The sequence below is a fragment of the Parasteatoda tepidariorum genome, chromosome 6 (genome assembly GCF_043381705.1).
Source record: "Parasteatoda tepidariorum isolate YZ-2023 chromosome 6, CAS_Ptep_4.0, whole genome shotgun sequence".
Lineage (NCBI taxonomy): Eukaryota > Metazoa > Arthropoda > Arachnida > Araneae > Theridiidae > Parasteatoda > Parasteatoda tepidariorum.
Window position 1 is genome coordinate 49,594,200 of NC_092209.1, and position 14,011 is coordinate 49,608,210.

At 25.6% G+C, this 14,011-nt stretch overlaps 1 protein-coding gene across 1 annotated transcript in view; it reads left to right on the forward strand.

Moving 5' to 3' along the window:
* Positions 1 to 8,187, forward strand: part of LOC107443287 (transient receptor potential cation channel subfamily M member 8) — a 72,157-nt gene extending 63,970 nt beyond the window's left edge. The window contains exons 28-31 of the mRNA XM_071181782.1: positions 986 to 1,079; positions 4,272 to 4,373; positions 5,241 to 5,465; positions 7,721 to 8,187. Coding sequence (XP_071037883.1) covers positions 986 to 1,079; positions 4,272 to 4,373; positions 5,241 to 5,465; positions 7,721 to 7,831 — 532 coding nt within the window. The 3' untranslated portion in view covers positions 7,832 to 8,187. The remainder of the gene's footprint in view (positions 1 to 985; positions 1,080 to 4,271; positions 4,374 to 5,240; positions 5,466 to 7,720) is intronic.
* Positions 8,188 to 14,011: the final 5,824 nt, after the last annotated feature.

The window sequence follows — 14,011 nt, forward strand, 5'->3', positions numbered from 1 at the left end:
CCTTTTAAATAAGTGCCCAAATCAAACTACAGAGAAGGGATATATGTTCAAAACCAAAGTTATAATCAGCCAACAAAATAATTACCAGTAGTTATATAAACATATTTGATGCTTCTCATCTTTTTAAAACAAAGTTCAATATTTTTCAAACAAAAATTAGTGTTTTAATTCAATTAATTTATTCAATTTTTCAATTTCGTACATTCAAATTTTTCCCGCAAATAATTTTATTTAAAATCATTGGATATAAATATTAATAATTTAATATTAAGTAAAAATTGTATAGCTTACCATTTAATAATTTTTGATCTGCTGATGAAAAATAATTATATAATAAGATACGAATTTTAAATTAAATAATAAAAAATAGTAATATAAGAAATAGAACAAATGAAAAAAATAACATCTTAATACTTTTTACTTAATGTCAATTCCAGGTAAAGGAATTTCTTTAAAATAAATAAATAATGTAACAAAAATAATAATAATGAAGTAGCATAATGACAATAAAAATAATATAATGAAAATAATATAAAAAAAATAATATATTTGAATAATTTAATAATAACAATGCTAAAAAATGATAACAATAATCGTATCAAATAGAAGTAAATAAAAAGTTCCTATTCACAAAACTAGCTACAGAAAAAGGAAAGATGGAAGATTGAAGGTTTCACACTATCGATTGTAATCCTTATTATTTTATGGGAAAAACATTCGTAAAAAAAGGATTTTTATTTTTTACTGAATAGTACTTTTTTATTTTATTGGATTCCGTATTGAACTAAATTGTATCATCTGCACTAATTACTCAGTACTATGTAGTGAATATGTGATAGTGAATATGTATGTCACTCATAGTGAATATGTGCATATTTGAATTTCTAAATTCGACAAGAAGATTTAAAAACCATTTGTTTTCCATTGCTTGACCTGTACTTCTTATATTTAATGTTTTAGTAAAGTACTTAATACATTTACGTAGGTTCCAAAAAGCACGAGAAGCATTTTTGTCCACTAAAGGCTTGGAATTTGTTGTTTTATGGACAGAAAAAAGATATCATCTTTCTATACCTGGGGTAAATTGCTTTCTATCTAATTATTTTTTTCTCCCTGGTGTACCCAAAATTGATTACATTAGAAATTTGGAAGTTTGCTACAAATAAATGATGAAAAAAATTTTTCAAAAATTTTTATACTTTTATAATTATATTTACTTAATTTACAAAGTTTAAAATTAAATTTACTTTCGTAAATAAATTTTATAAATGAATTTATTTATAGATTAATTTGTAAATAAATATACTAATTACTTTTATTATTAAAATTTGAAGCAGTATTTTTTGATTAAATATTTTTATGTAAAATTAACATCATAGGATTTCTGTTTAAAGTATATGACTGTCTCCTAAATGAAAAGTAAATACATGCGATAGTGCCTGGAATACAGTAAAAATATCAGGTTCCCAATTTAGCGTCATAAAGGAAGGTAGGAGTAGTGCTTAACGGATTGCGTATAAGTGATTAACTAGTTAACATGAGGGTATTTAACTTGATTGTAAAGTCAGACTAGGAAAGAGGAGTCCAGAACAGAAAAGCGCAAAGTAGTGCAATGTTTAGGCAGTGGTTGATTTCATCAATCATTTAGCCTTGACGGACAAAACGTAGCTCTTATGTCACAAACCGTATCTCTTCGATTATCTCAAATTATTTCATCAATCTCAAAAGTTAATTTATTGGAGATCATAGCGTTGCCTTGCATTGGTTCTTGGTAGACCCGAAACTGATGTAATACGCACGCTTCACTGAAACTTTTACACTATTTGTTCTCATCCGCTTTTCAAAGACAATTTTCGGTTTAAAGGCCAATACTTGTCTACAAATGTCCATTTTACGTTTTTCACATGTCACTAAAATCATTATACTGTGCGTTGACCTGGAAGTACCATTCCAGCATGACTTGTACAGATATATAGAAAAAATGCACAGATTTGCTTAGCTGACATTACAATTGCTGATAACAATTGTAACTATATTAGCTATTTATTTGTTACGACTAGAGCCCCTGAATTAGAGCCACAATGGAGGAGTTTTAGATATGACAAATTTACTATTTTTATGTGATGTATTACAATCAGTTGTTACTATTATTTGCTTGCCTTGGTCAAGATTCAGTATTTTTTCAAGAAAATTAAAATTAGGAGTGCAAAAAAATTATTAAGATTTCAAAATGATAACATAACCACTGCCGATTTCAAGCCAACGCAGGATGCAACTCTATTGAATGTGTTTAAAAAATTACTACCAAAAGTTACTACAAAGTTGTTAGCAATGATATTTTTACATCCTTAATCTATTCATTATGCGAATTCCATATATTTCATGCAAGTAAGATCATGAAATTTTGGCTGGAGTACATAATAATATTTTGTGTTAGTTGACTGTTGAGTTGAGACGCTAAATATTTTGTCGTTAAAAATCAATGTGATATTAAAGAAAGAAAAAACGAAAAAAAACAAGCAAAAAAATCTCTAAGCACAATTGAATTTTTTGAATGCTGTTATTCCTAGAAGATTATTGGAATTAATTTAGTAATTTCATTCTTAAAATTTAAATTTTTTAATAATTTCATTGCAATTGGTTAATAAAAAATATAAATAATAATAAATAAATAAATAATAATATAGAATAATAAATAAATGAATAATAATATATAATAATAAATAAATAAATAATAATGTATAATAATATATAAATAAATAATAATATATAATAATAAGTAAATAAATAATAATGTATAATAATAAATAAATAATAATATATAAATATAATTAAAAATGTTTACAATTTAGTAATTTTTTTCAAAATCCTTTTCTTATTAAAAGAAGGAAGAATGCATAAAAAAAGCTCAATTCAAAAGCAGTTACAGCTACGAGTTTCCATCCTCATTTAAATTTAAAGTGGTGTATTAAATGCAATATTAAAGTTACATAATTAAATTTCAGCATCATTTTACCCATAAAAGTTAAAAACAGCTTAATTGCCCTTTTCGAGCATTTTGCTAATATTTGATAGATGAAGTTACTTAAATTTTAAAATAAGAAAGACTTACTCATATAAATTAAGACTTCATGATATCATAACATCGTTACTAATGAGCGAAGAACTTGCACGTACACGATAAAATTAATAACGTTACATTTATATTAGATGATATAATAACATTATACTGCATCGTCTTTTCAGATTTAAAAATTATAACATTCATGAAATTCTGAATTTTTATAAATCGTTTGACATTCATTTTATTTTAAGTAACAAAGAAAAGATATTGTTTTCTAAAATTGAAAGCGATAAAAATAGTCATGAAATCAAACTTTTTGGCAGAATATAAGAAAAATATTATTTTCCGAAAGCAATAATTAATTTAAAGAAAAGTCAACGACATTTTTACTCGACATTTTTACTTAAATAATGAAGCGAATATTATGGAAAATCTTTAGCGACCTGTATTATTTGTTACTTGTAAAGAAAAATGTAGCTTTTTTCAAGTGCTTGCATGCGTAGTAACTTATCGTTTGCAACAGCTTGTTTTAAACTTGTTTAATTAATAAATCTTTTAAAACCACATGTATTAGAAGTCCCGATCAAAATTAATTTATTTTCAAATTTTTTTTCTTCTGGAGAACAAATTAATATATGTTTCAACAGACGCTATATACGTATATGCGTACGAATTTTAAGTATGTTTGAATTAGAATTCAAAATTTTAAAATTGTTCAAAATATTATTACAAAATAGAATATAACAAAAAGCTTAGACGTAACAACTTATAATATCAACACTTATTACTTTATCTCATTAAACGGTTATTAAGTATTTTGTCTCTTTAAAGAAATGAAAAAGCTCTAGTCAGAGAAAAATTTAAATAGAAATATTGTTAAGAAATTGAAAAATTTCCGATACTGAGCAGTTTGATATTTTCCGCTTACATAGATTTGATTTTACAGTGAAAAAGATATTTTAAAATTAGGATAATGACGCATGGGCATCAATGTGACGCCATGAAACGTTCAGTAATGTATGCATGCATTTTTTCATTTCTGTTTTTATATTTGTTTAACAAAGAATATGGAGAAAACAGTAATCTTTAATACTGATGGAAAATAAACGCTCATTTTATGCAAAATATTTTTCTAAAATATTATCATAGTTGAATTACAATCTAAATTTGTTAACGATGCAAATTGTTAATTTATTTTTCTGTTTAGGGCTTTGTGTCAGGTGAGCATAGGTATGAAGTCATCAGATCAATGTTTAAAAATCAATTTATTGGAAATATTGTCTGGACGGAATCAAGCGCAGTTATTAAAGTAAGAAACGTATTCATTTGTTTCACATTTATTAATAACATTATATATTATACCTTTTAAATATTAATCTTTATATTTAATAATTGGAAACGTTGGAATATTAGTTACTTGAGTACGTTTTATTCCTTTGCATCATTTTTATTAGTAAAATGTGTATGAAAATTAAGTAATAACGTAAATATCAGAGTGCAATACAATTTTATTTAAACAGTAAATCATAACGCATTTTTTAAAAATAAGGTAATAAATCAAGTAATAAAAAATGTATGCAATATTTGTGAAAAAACGCATATTTTTACGTTTATGGAACTGACAAATACGTTTCTAAGACTTTTAATTTTTTAATCGTTTCTTATCTAATTAAGTGTGTGAAAATGGCGAGATTCTCACTTAATTATTAACATATTTATGTTAATTTAAAAAACTTTTTGTCAAGTGAACGAAAAGCCGAATTGCATTTTTTTTGAATAAACACTCAATTGCTGTATGATTTCATGCATTACGATCATGTTCAAATAATGTAATTTCTTTGATAGTTTGCCCTTAGTCCACATGGTAAAAAATTACGGATTCAGTAATAAATAACGGCACTTTGGGTGCATCTTCCGTAAAATCCATTTTTACTGTAATATATTAATGCCGTAATTTTTACAGTATTTATTTAATAAGAGAGATTTTATGGTAAGTGTTACTATAAAAGTTACGGAATATCGGATTTTTTGCTCCGTAACATATTCCGGTATAAAAGGATCTTCACTAAAAAGTACCGGCACTCAAAATGCCGGTTCTTTTTACCACAAATTGATCCGGAATTTTTAGAGTGAATTATTCATTCCTGCTGAATAAAAAACAAATTGTATGTTCCAGTTTTTTAGAGATTGTATCATTCCTCCACCTCCTAAAGTGGAGTTAGCTGAATCCAATGAAAGTTTTCCCAGCATTGCAGATAGTGAAGAGAATTTAAAAATCACACACGAGGTTGTATACAAAGGCTACATGGATGATCCTTGCAATACTGATCACGCCTGGAAAGAAGTTGAACTATGGCATATTCATTTTGACATGCCTGAAAATGTGTCTGAAAAATTACAGGTACAAATCCGCTTTTTCGAAAGAAGTATCTATTAATGTTGTTACTTCTCAGTAAAAATATTCTTGTAAATATTCAAATTATTTCGAGTGAGTTTTAATTGTTTCTTATTTGATTTCTACTTTAAACGCTTTTACTTAAATTTTGAAAAAATTGTTCAATGTTTAAAATTTGTTTCTCTACTATTTCTTAAATTTACGATAATAGAACCACTAACTAAAATCGTTTACAAAGAGAAACTCACATTGTTATTAAAGAATTGAAAGGTTTTGAACAATATATTGTTAAGTCACCCATTTTACAAGGTGAAACATTTTTACTGGAATAAGTGTTTTAGTATTGTTTCAAGATTTATTGAGTTACCAGAAATTTTTTAGATAACAGTACATTAAACAAAACAAAAAATCGTTTGTAAAACATGAAAGTTAAGTGCTTGTCACCCGAAAGGGCTCTTTTACAATCTCAGTTTTGGGTCACCATTATACTCCTATGAGGTTCTTAGGTGAGAAGGTAATTCAGTTTTCATATTTAATGCTCATTATTAATTTCAGATTAGTAATTCAGATGTTCATTTGGAGGAAATATGGTAACTTTAACATCACTGTGGGATAAAAGGAGACTTCTAGGTCAAACAACTGTTAATTTAAAATATTCTCAGCAAACTTTTGGAGAAATTTAAAAACTCCCTACAGTTTAATGCATAAGTTTTTTATTTACACAAAATATTAATCAAACGTGTCTTTCATAATTAGTTATTCTTGACAAAAGTATATTAGTTCTAAGAAGAATGAATGACAAAGTAAGGCTGTTTTTGCTATGTCAGCTCTCTGAGAGTAGTAATCATCTCCGTATAAAATTTTAAATTTTAACATTGTAGTAATTTTCAACGCTATAATTTTAACATTATAGTTTGCGCCAATAAATATTTTATAAATTTCTAAATATTGGTAAAATATATTTGTTTTTACACGACTAAAAGGCTCCATTTACTGTTCGATTCGCTCACTAGTGCTGTGGCTGCTTCGTATTTATTTTTGAAGATCAAAGGGAAAGAGCGGTTTATGTCCATTATTTACAAAAAATACGATTGGATTGCCATCTGTTGCAGTTTGAAGATTGCTAAGTTTTGGTAAATGAATAACATAGTGCAGACACAAAATATTAAGTTAAACATTACATTAAGCTGAACATTCAAAGCAACGTCGGTGGCTCTTGCGATTTTTCATTACATAGCGTGATTCATGAATGCGATATAGTCATGTTCTGACATGATAATTATAGTTTAGAAAGTAATTCATAGATACAGATTAATGGGTATTATTAATTTTTCTCCTTGTATTAATTATAGTTTAGTAATAATTATAGTTTAGAAAGTTACATAGTTATCTGCTTATAATAATTATAGTTTAGAAGTAGCTCATAGATACAGATTAATGGATATTATTAATTTTTCTCCCTGTACATTTAGCATTTAATATACAAGGGAAGAAGAAAAAAATTTCTCTTTGTATATTAGATATTTTTTTTTAGATTTTTAGTCTTACAATATATGGCAGGTATGGTAAGTTAACGATAGTTATATTTCAGAAAGTGGCATATAAATACTGATTAATGGATATTAATAGTTTTCCTTCGCGTAATTTATATTGTAAAGATTTTTGTGATTTTGAAACGAAATAAAGTAAAGAACGTTAAGGTTGTATAATATTTTTTTTTATGAATTCTTACTAAGAAATTCATTTCTTGAACACGGCTATCACCACCGCAAATAAAAATAGTTGATGACTGATATTTAGATATAAATTTAATGATATTTTTTTAAATATAATAAAATCAGTTGTGCAATGGAAGTAAATCTTTTAGGATTAATAACTTACATTATTCCACTCCATTCTTAATTCTCTTAGTGAAATAAATTAAAGAATATTTAAGGTACATCGTATTTTTTTATGAATCCTTAATATGAAATGTATGCATTTCTAAAACACAGCTATTACCACCGAAACTAAAAAGAATTGGTGACTGATATTCAGATACAAATTGATATTTTTGGAACCATAATAGAATTAAAGTTGTGCAAAAATTATTCCTTCAGGCTCAATAACTTACACATTATTATGCCATTACTTTTTTTATTCTTTTTAATTTATTTCTCTTAACTAACAATAGTTTTTATTACTTTTTCAGTACAACTTTTAATTCTCGTAATATTTTTGTAACTAGATATTAAACTTTTACAATAAAATGTTTGTTTCAGCCTCAAATGGGATGGAGATTGATAACAGAAGATGCTTTCTTTAAGCTACCAGCTGGTCAAGCTGTTTTACTGCAAGATATTGCCCGGAAAATGAAAGCAACAATACTGTGAATGGTTTTTAAGATATTTTCCGATGAAAGAACCCTCAAACTATAATTTAATTTTATTTAATAAATGCGAATTGTGAGAGTTTCAAGTTGCGCACACACAAAATGAACTTTCTTTGAAAGACAATGAGGACATTTGTGTTGTCTCAAACACTAAAATTCGATTATTTATGATCTGTTTTAAATTTTGATCAAAGTATTTATTTTCTTAAACCTAGACTAGTTTTTAGTTCTTGTTTGATTGTGAAAATTTGTTGAGTATTGGAGGAAGACGACTTAAATCCGATTTTAAATTAATATTCATATTTATATTGTTATTATGCTTCATTTGTTATGTTTTAAAACTAAACTAACTAAGCGCTAAACTAACCATGAGTTCTTCAGATTAATTACAAAACTACAACCCATAATAAATGTACAGAGAGTTCCATAAATATTAATAAAAATTTTAAGCGGAGGTAATTACCGTCTCCTAGAAGAAAGAAAGTCACCGCACCACAGTGGGTCAGCATCCAAGGTTTCGTGGCCGAAATTAGTATTTCGATAAAATTTGTTTCAAAATTTGGGGTTTTTTATTTAGGGGTTTTTATGTGCAGGTAAATTGAATTCATAGTTGAAATTTTGAAATACACTAGAAATAATCAAAAAACAAAATGGCGGCTGAAATAATGCGAGCAACAAAAAAAAATAATATAGTACGCTTAAATGCTTAAATATAGCAATGAAAATATAATAATTTTCGTAATTTTATATTAAAGATGAAAGCAAATTATATTTCCGAAGTAATATTACAAAATAATGCGAAAACATGAAAAAAAAACAGTATATTTAGTCTACCTTTGCAATTCAGGCAAAATGGAGCAGGTTTTTTCGAAAGAAGAAACATCAAAGAAGACAACAAAAGAGAGTTTAGCTAATTACCTCGTGGAACTTCTTGGAACTAAGTTTCGAAAGTCATTCATACATTGCAAAATGTCAAATGATAAGATATAAATTATAAGTTTGTCAAGAGTATTAACTAATCTAACAAATTGAAAAATTGTACTATAATTTCAGACTAATTACTCTGATAAAAATGTAACAGTAAGGGCTGTGCTCTGTCCATCCTAGGATTTTCCAACCTGAAGGTGGGGTGGAGGATCATAACAATAGATATGATCCATCAATGTGTCAAAGGGGAAAATGTATTGTTATGAATAGATCTTTGAAGTGGGGACTCTTGAATTTTAACAAATGTCCATCGCCAAGCATTTGGCTAATGAAACATCTCTTTAGCAACCCCTAAAGATTATACCACCACGTGTTGTCAATATAGTATTTTTAGCAATCAAGATGGATATATTTTTTCAAAATTTGGAGAAAAAAAATCCTGAAACATGAAAAGTACCTCTATTATTTTCATGGGGAAATGAAGAACAAGACAGCTTGGTCTTGTATCAGAAAAGAAAACGGGGGTAGAGCATAAAACAGCAATTTTTTGTTAATTATACTTGATGGTTCATTACACTATCACTTCATTTAACAAGTCCTATACATCTATCTGAATCATTTTAGTTTTGTTTCTTCCTAAAAATCGATTAAAAAAAAGATTTTGTTTTTAAAATTCTCGTTACTCTTTTCAGCCCATTTTGTTAAGATTTAATTTTATTTGTTAAAAATTTATAAATATAACTTTCTATCATATAACTGTTAAAATTACTAAATGTTTAAATTTGTTGTTAAATTGTTGTTAAAATGTTTAAATTTGTTGTTAAATGTGAAATTGAACCATTTATATTTTAAAACGTTTCGATACAAATATTAACTTTTAACAGCATCAAATCATTGTTTTATTAAAATGTTTCAGTTTTTGTACCTTTTGACATGAAATCAAGTGTTAGTACTCGCGTCCAAAATGAAAATTTCGAGAAAAAGAAAAGAATGGATATAATTTTAAATTAAATAAAAATAAAATTTATACCTTTCAGAGGTTTTAGAAACCTATAATAAGTAATGAAAAATTACAAGTTTTTTAACACCATATGCCAGATGCCAGAAAATCAAGCAATAAGCTTGGAACTTGTACCAATTACTTAAGTTGTTGTTTTAGTAACTGCATAACATTTCGTAAACCTAGCGTAAATATTACTCGAGATATGATGGTTTTTTTATTAAAAAAAGCTAATTATTTGTTTTATGGTTTTTTGTTATAACTTTAAAAATATTCAATGGAATTAAACAAACTTTTTGGTGCAATTTAAAATTAATTACAAATGTATTAAAAAAATTGCAAAAAACCGCGCAAGATATGAGTATTCCAAGTAGTTCTTTTATGCTGCGCATGCGCTAAAAAGGAATTAAAAAAAAACATGATCTGATTTTATAAATTCAAAAAATTTCAAGCAGTTCACACCTCGTAGTCCATCAAAGAAAAAAAGATCACGTCATTTTTTTTTGAAACAGTCTACATACACCATACTATTTTTAAAATTAACTGAGATAAAACACAGTTAATAAGATTAATATTTTAAAAATATAAGCTCAATCAAATTTTTGGGAACAATAATTTACTAGACTTTTAATATTAGTTAATTTTTTAAACTACTCAATTTTATACAATATGACTTTGTTTAAATTTGACAGTAAAATATTGTGTCTTAAAAACATTATCAGTGTACAGAATTGCATAGAAAAAAAATATAATTGTAATTAATTAATAAACATGATTGTTGTAGAATATTTCATTATAAAACAATATTGATGTAATTTTAATTTTCAGGAAAGATAAATTACCACTGTAAAAAAGAGAGATTGTTTACTTTTTATATTAAGAATACATTTGAACAAGATAAATAATCAGTGGCGTGAAAACTTTTTTTTGACTGGGGGGGGGCGATGCCAAGTCCCGCCCGATTGTCCGATTTAATATTTTCAAATTAGTTGTATAGTTGTATATATTGTTACGATTAAATATATCTGTTTCATAGTTTTCCCATTTAAATTAGAGAAATAATTAAGTATTATACATTTTTTATGTGCATAACATCAATTTTTTCGTGAACAAGTTTTATAATAATTGAGTGCGCACAAGTAGTTACAGAGTTATACTTAAAAGCTAATAAAGTGTACAAATAATCTTAGGAGAATCCAAAATGTGTCATTTTTCAAACTATGAAACTATTATTTGAAGTGGAAAAAAGTCGTTCAAGATTTATATAAGCTAATTTCCAAGCCTAAGCAAAATTATTCTTTGCCGCTCATTCACTTAAAATTAATAAATAAAAACTAGAGAATAAACTAACTTTAGTTTTTAATTTAATAACATATCTATAATAAACAATTTTGTAGGCGTTACTTCCTGTGAATTAAAGCTCTAAACCTAGAGTATATAATACTTTTCGTATAAATGCTATGTTTATAAAATGAAAGCAAAGCGAAACACCCTACACAACTTTGATTTTAGTAATTGAAATTTCATTACGTTTCAATTTTAATGGTTTGAAAGTAATATGTTGAATAAAATTTTACACACAGTTATAAGACTCGTTTATACAAAGAAAATTTAATAGAAAATATAACTTTGTACGAATAAATATAATTATTTAATTTTAATTAATAATAGTCACAAATGTATAGAAGAGTAAAATATGCAAATATTCATCTTATTTTAAACTATATTATTAAATGAAGAAAAAAAACACTTACGCAAAATTGGCAAAATAGTTTGGGAATATTTCCAAAGCCCGATATCTTTGAAATTTCTGTCCTCAGTAACAATTCAGACGCTTTTGTTCAAATTTTTTTACTTGAAATTACATCATTTAAAATGACATGAAATTTTTTATACTTTACAGTACAAAACTTCTCCCAGCATAAATTAAATAATAAATAATAATGACTTATCTATAATAGTATGTTTTGCATGAAATTTTTGGAGAAAGAGTTTTACAATTAGTGGAATTTTTTATCAGCCTAAACAGTTCCAGATACACCGAAAAATGAAAAAAAAAAGAGAAAATGAAAATAAAAGGACTGGAACTTTGACTAAACAATTGGAACAATGTTTTTGACATGGCGATCACTTCAACATTATGATAGTAGTATATTGTGATATTTTAAGGATTAAAAATCCAAATTCGTTAACACTAAAAATGTTTATTCAGAGGAAGTATATTTTTGTGCTTGAGGTCTTTCTTAATTTAATGTAATAAAATTTCTAATTTAAAATATCGCCTGTTCTTCTTTGCCCAGGGACTTCTTTTTTCTCTTTCAGTCAGAATCTTAAAATAAATTATAATTTTTTATGTATACTTTTATGATTAATATCATTTTTGCATATTTTTAGCTTTCAGAAATTATTTTTAAGAAATAACTTGTTTTTCGTACATACATTTTAAAATTCTAAAAAATTTACTTAAATAAATTTTTGATTGACTAAATAATATAGTTTTATCATTTTACTTAAACTAAACAAAAACAAATTAATTATAGAACTTTTAAAATTGGATATGATGAATTTGAAAATTGATGATAAAACAACATGCCTCATTCGTTATTTAAGTTAATTAAATAATAAAAACAACAATCTTAAAGCCAAAAGAGTTCTATTGATATTGTCTTTCAAAGAAAAAAAATTAAAAGTAGCTATTAAGAATATAGGTCATCAAATAAAACCAAAATATTTTGATTCAGATTATTATTATTATTATCCGGTATATAGAACGACAGGTATGATGGAATTAAGTGAGACACTGAAAATTGTATTTCGTAGGTTTTATAACATCAAAAAATGGATTTAATATAAAATTAAGACTTTGATGAAAATATTGCTCTGTCTATATATAATTTGGTTACCATATGACATATGATATAAAATGATATATCAAAATTAAAAAGAAGTAATAACATTTGGAGCTGATTAAATTAATAAAGTTATTAATTATTACTATTATTTTTTAACTTAATTTTTCAGACAATTTTGGTAAATATCTGTATTGTTATATTGATTTTAAAGTTTATAATACTGGCACATATATCACTTGTGTGCAATGGAAGCATCTAACTTAAAATTAAATAAATAAAGTAATCATAAAAAGTATAAAGTAGTAATAAAACAAGTCATGAAGTGTCAATTTTATAAAACTTCTTGAATCTGGTTAATATATTGTTAAAAAAAATGAAATAACTTATTGGTTTCAAATCGAAAGTTTTCAACACGTGATATAGAAATTGGATGAAATTTTAGGCCTTTATGCATCAAATGTGCTCGCCTTTTAAAAAAGTCACTATTAAAAAAAATATTCACAGTTATATCTTTAACGTCGAGGTAAAAATAAAGTTGCGTTACTCTAGTGTGTGCAGGGTCCTAAAATATGACAATATTTAAAAAAAAGATTCAATTTGGAATATTTTGCCTATTGAAACTTCTGATCAGAATGACATGTAAATATATGTATTCACAACGTCATGCAATTATATATGACTAAACAATCATGACACGGGATTATTTTTTTTTCATTGAAATTCCAAAGCAAATATCATATCAAGGAAAAAAGCATAAAATTTTTTTCCGAAATAAAAAACTCTTTTTAATGGCTTGTCTTGACATTAAATATTATTTTCTTGACAGTAAATTTTATTTGCTTCGAATTTTTAAAGTGAAAAATAAAATGGGGGGAAATTTTTAAAGTAAAAAATGGGGAAAAATAAATAAAATTTAAGCAGCTTTATGTATAGTATTTTTCTCATCTTGTTGCAGTTTAATTTATCTAGATTTATATCGAAATTGTCATTTTTTAAACGGAAAATAAAAATATTCAATTGATAAAGAGAAATATTCACATTATTAAGAAATGATAAATTACAATAGTTTTGATCGGATTACTTTTTTATCCTCTATCAACAGCATTTATAACTTCAACATTAAAATTTTTAAAAATTAATTCTTTAAATTCAAAAAAATTATTCATGAAAACTTTCACAAAGTTAATTAGCACAATTCGACCATCCTATAAAATTAATAATTAATCATATTAGAAATGTATGAAGAAAATTTTTAATTGTCAAAATAATTTTTACATTGCAGTTCTAAATTTAAAAAAAAAACACACACACATTAAGAAATATTTATGTACAGATATTTTGACTGGTATTTGTTTTTATTCGGCATCTCCATTTTTTTCGCATGTTCTTAGCTGCAAAATTT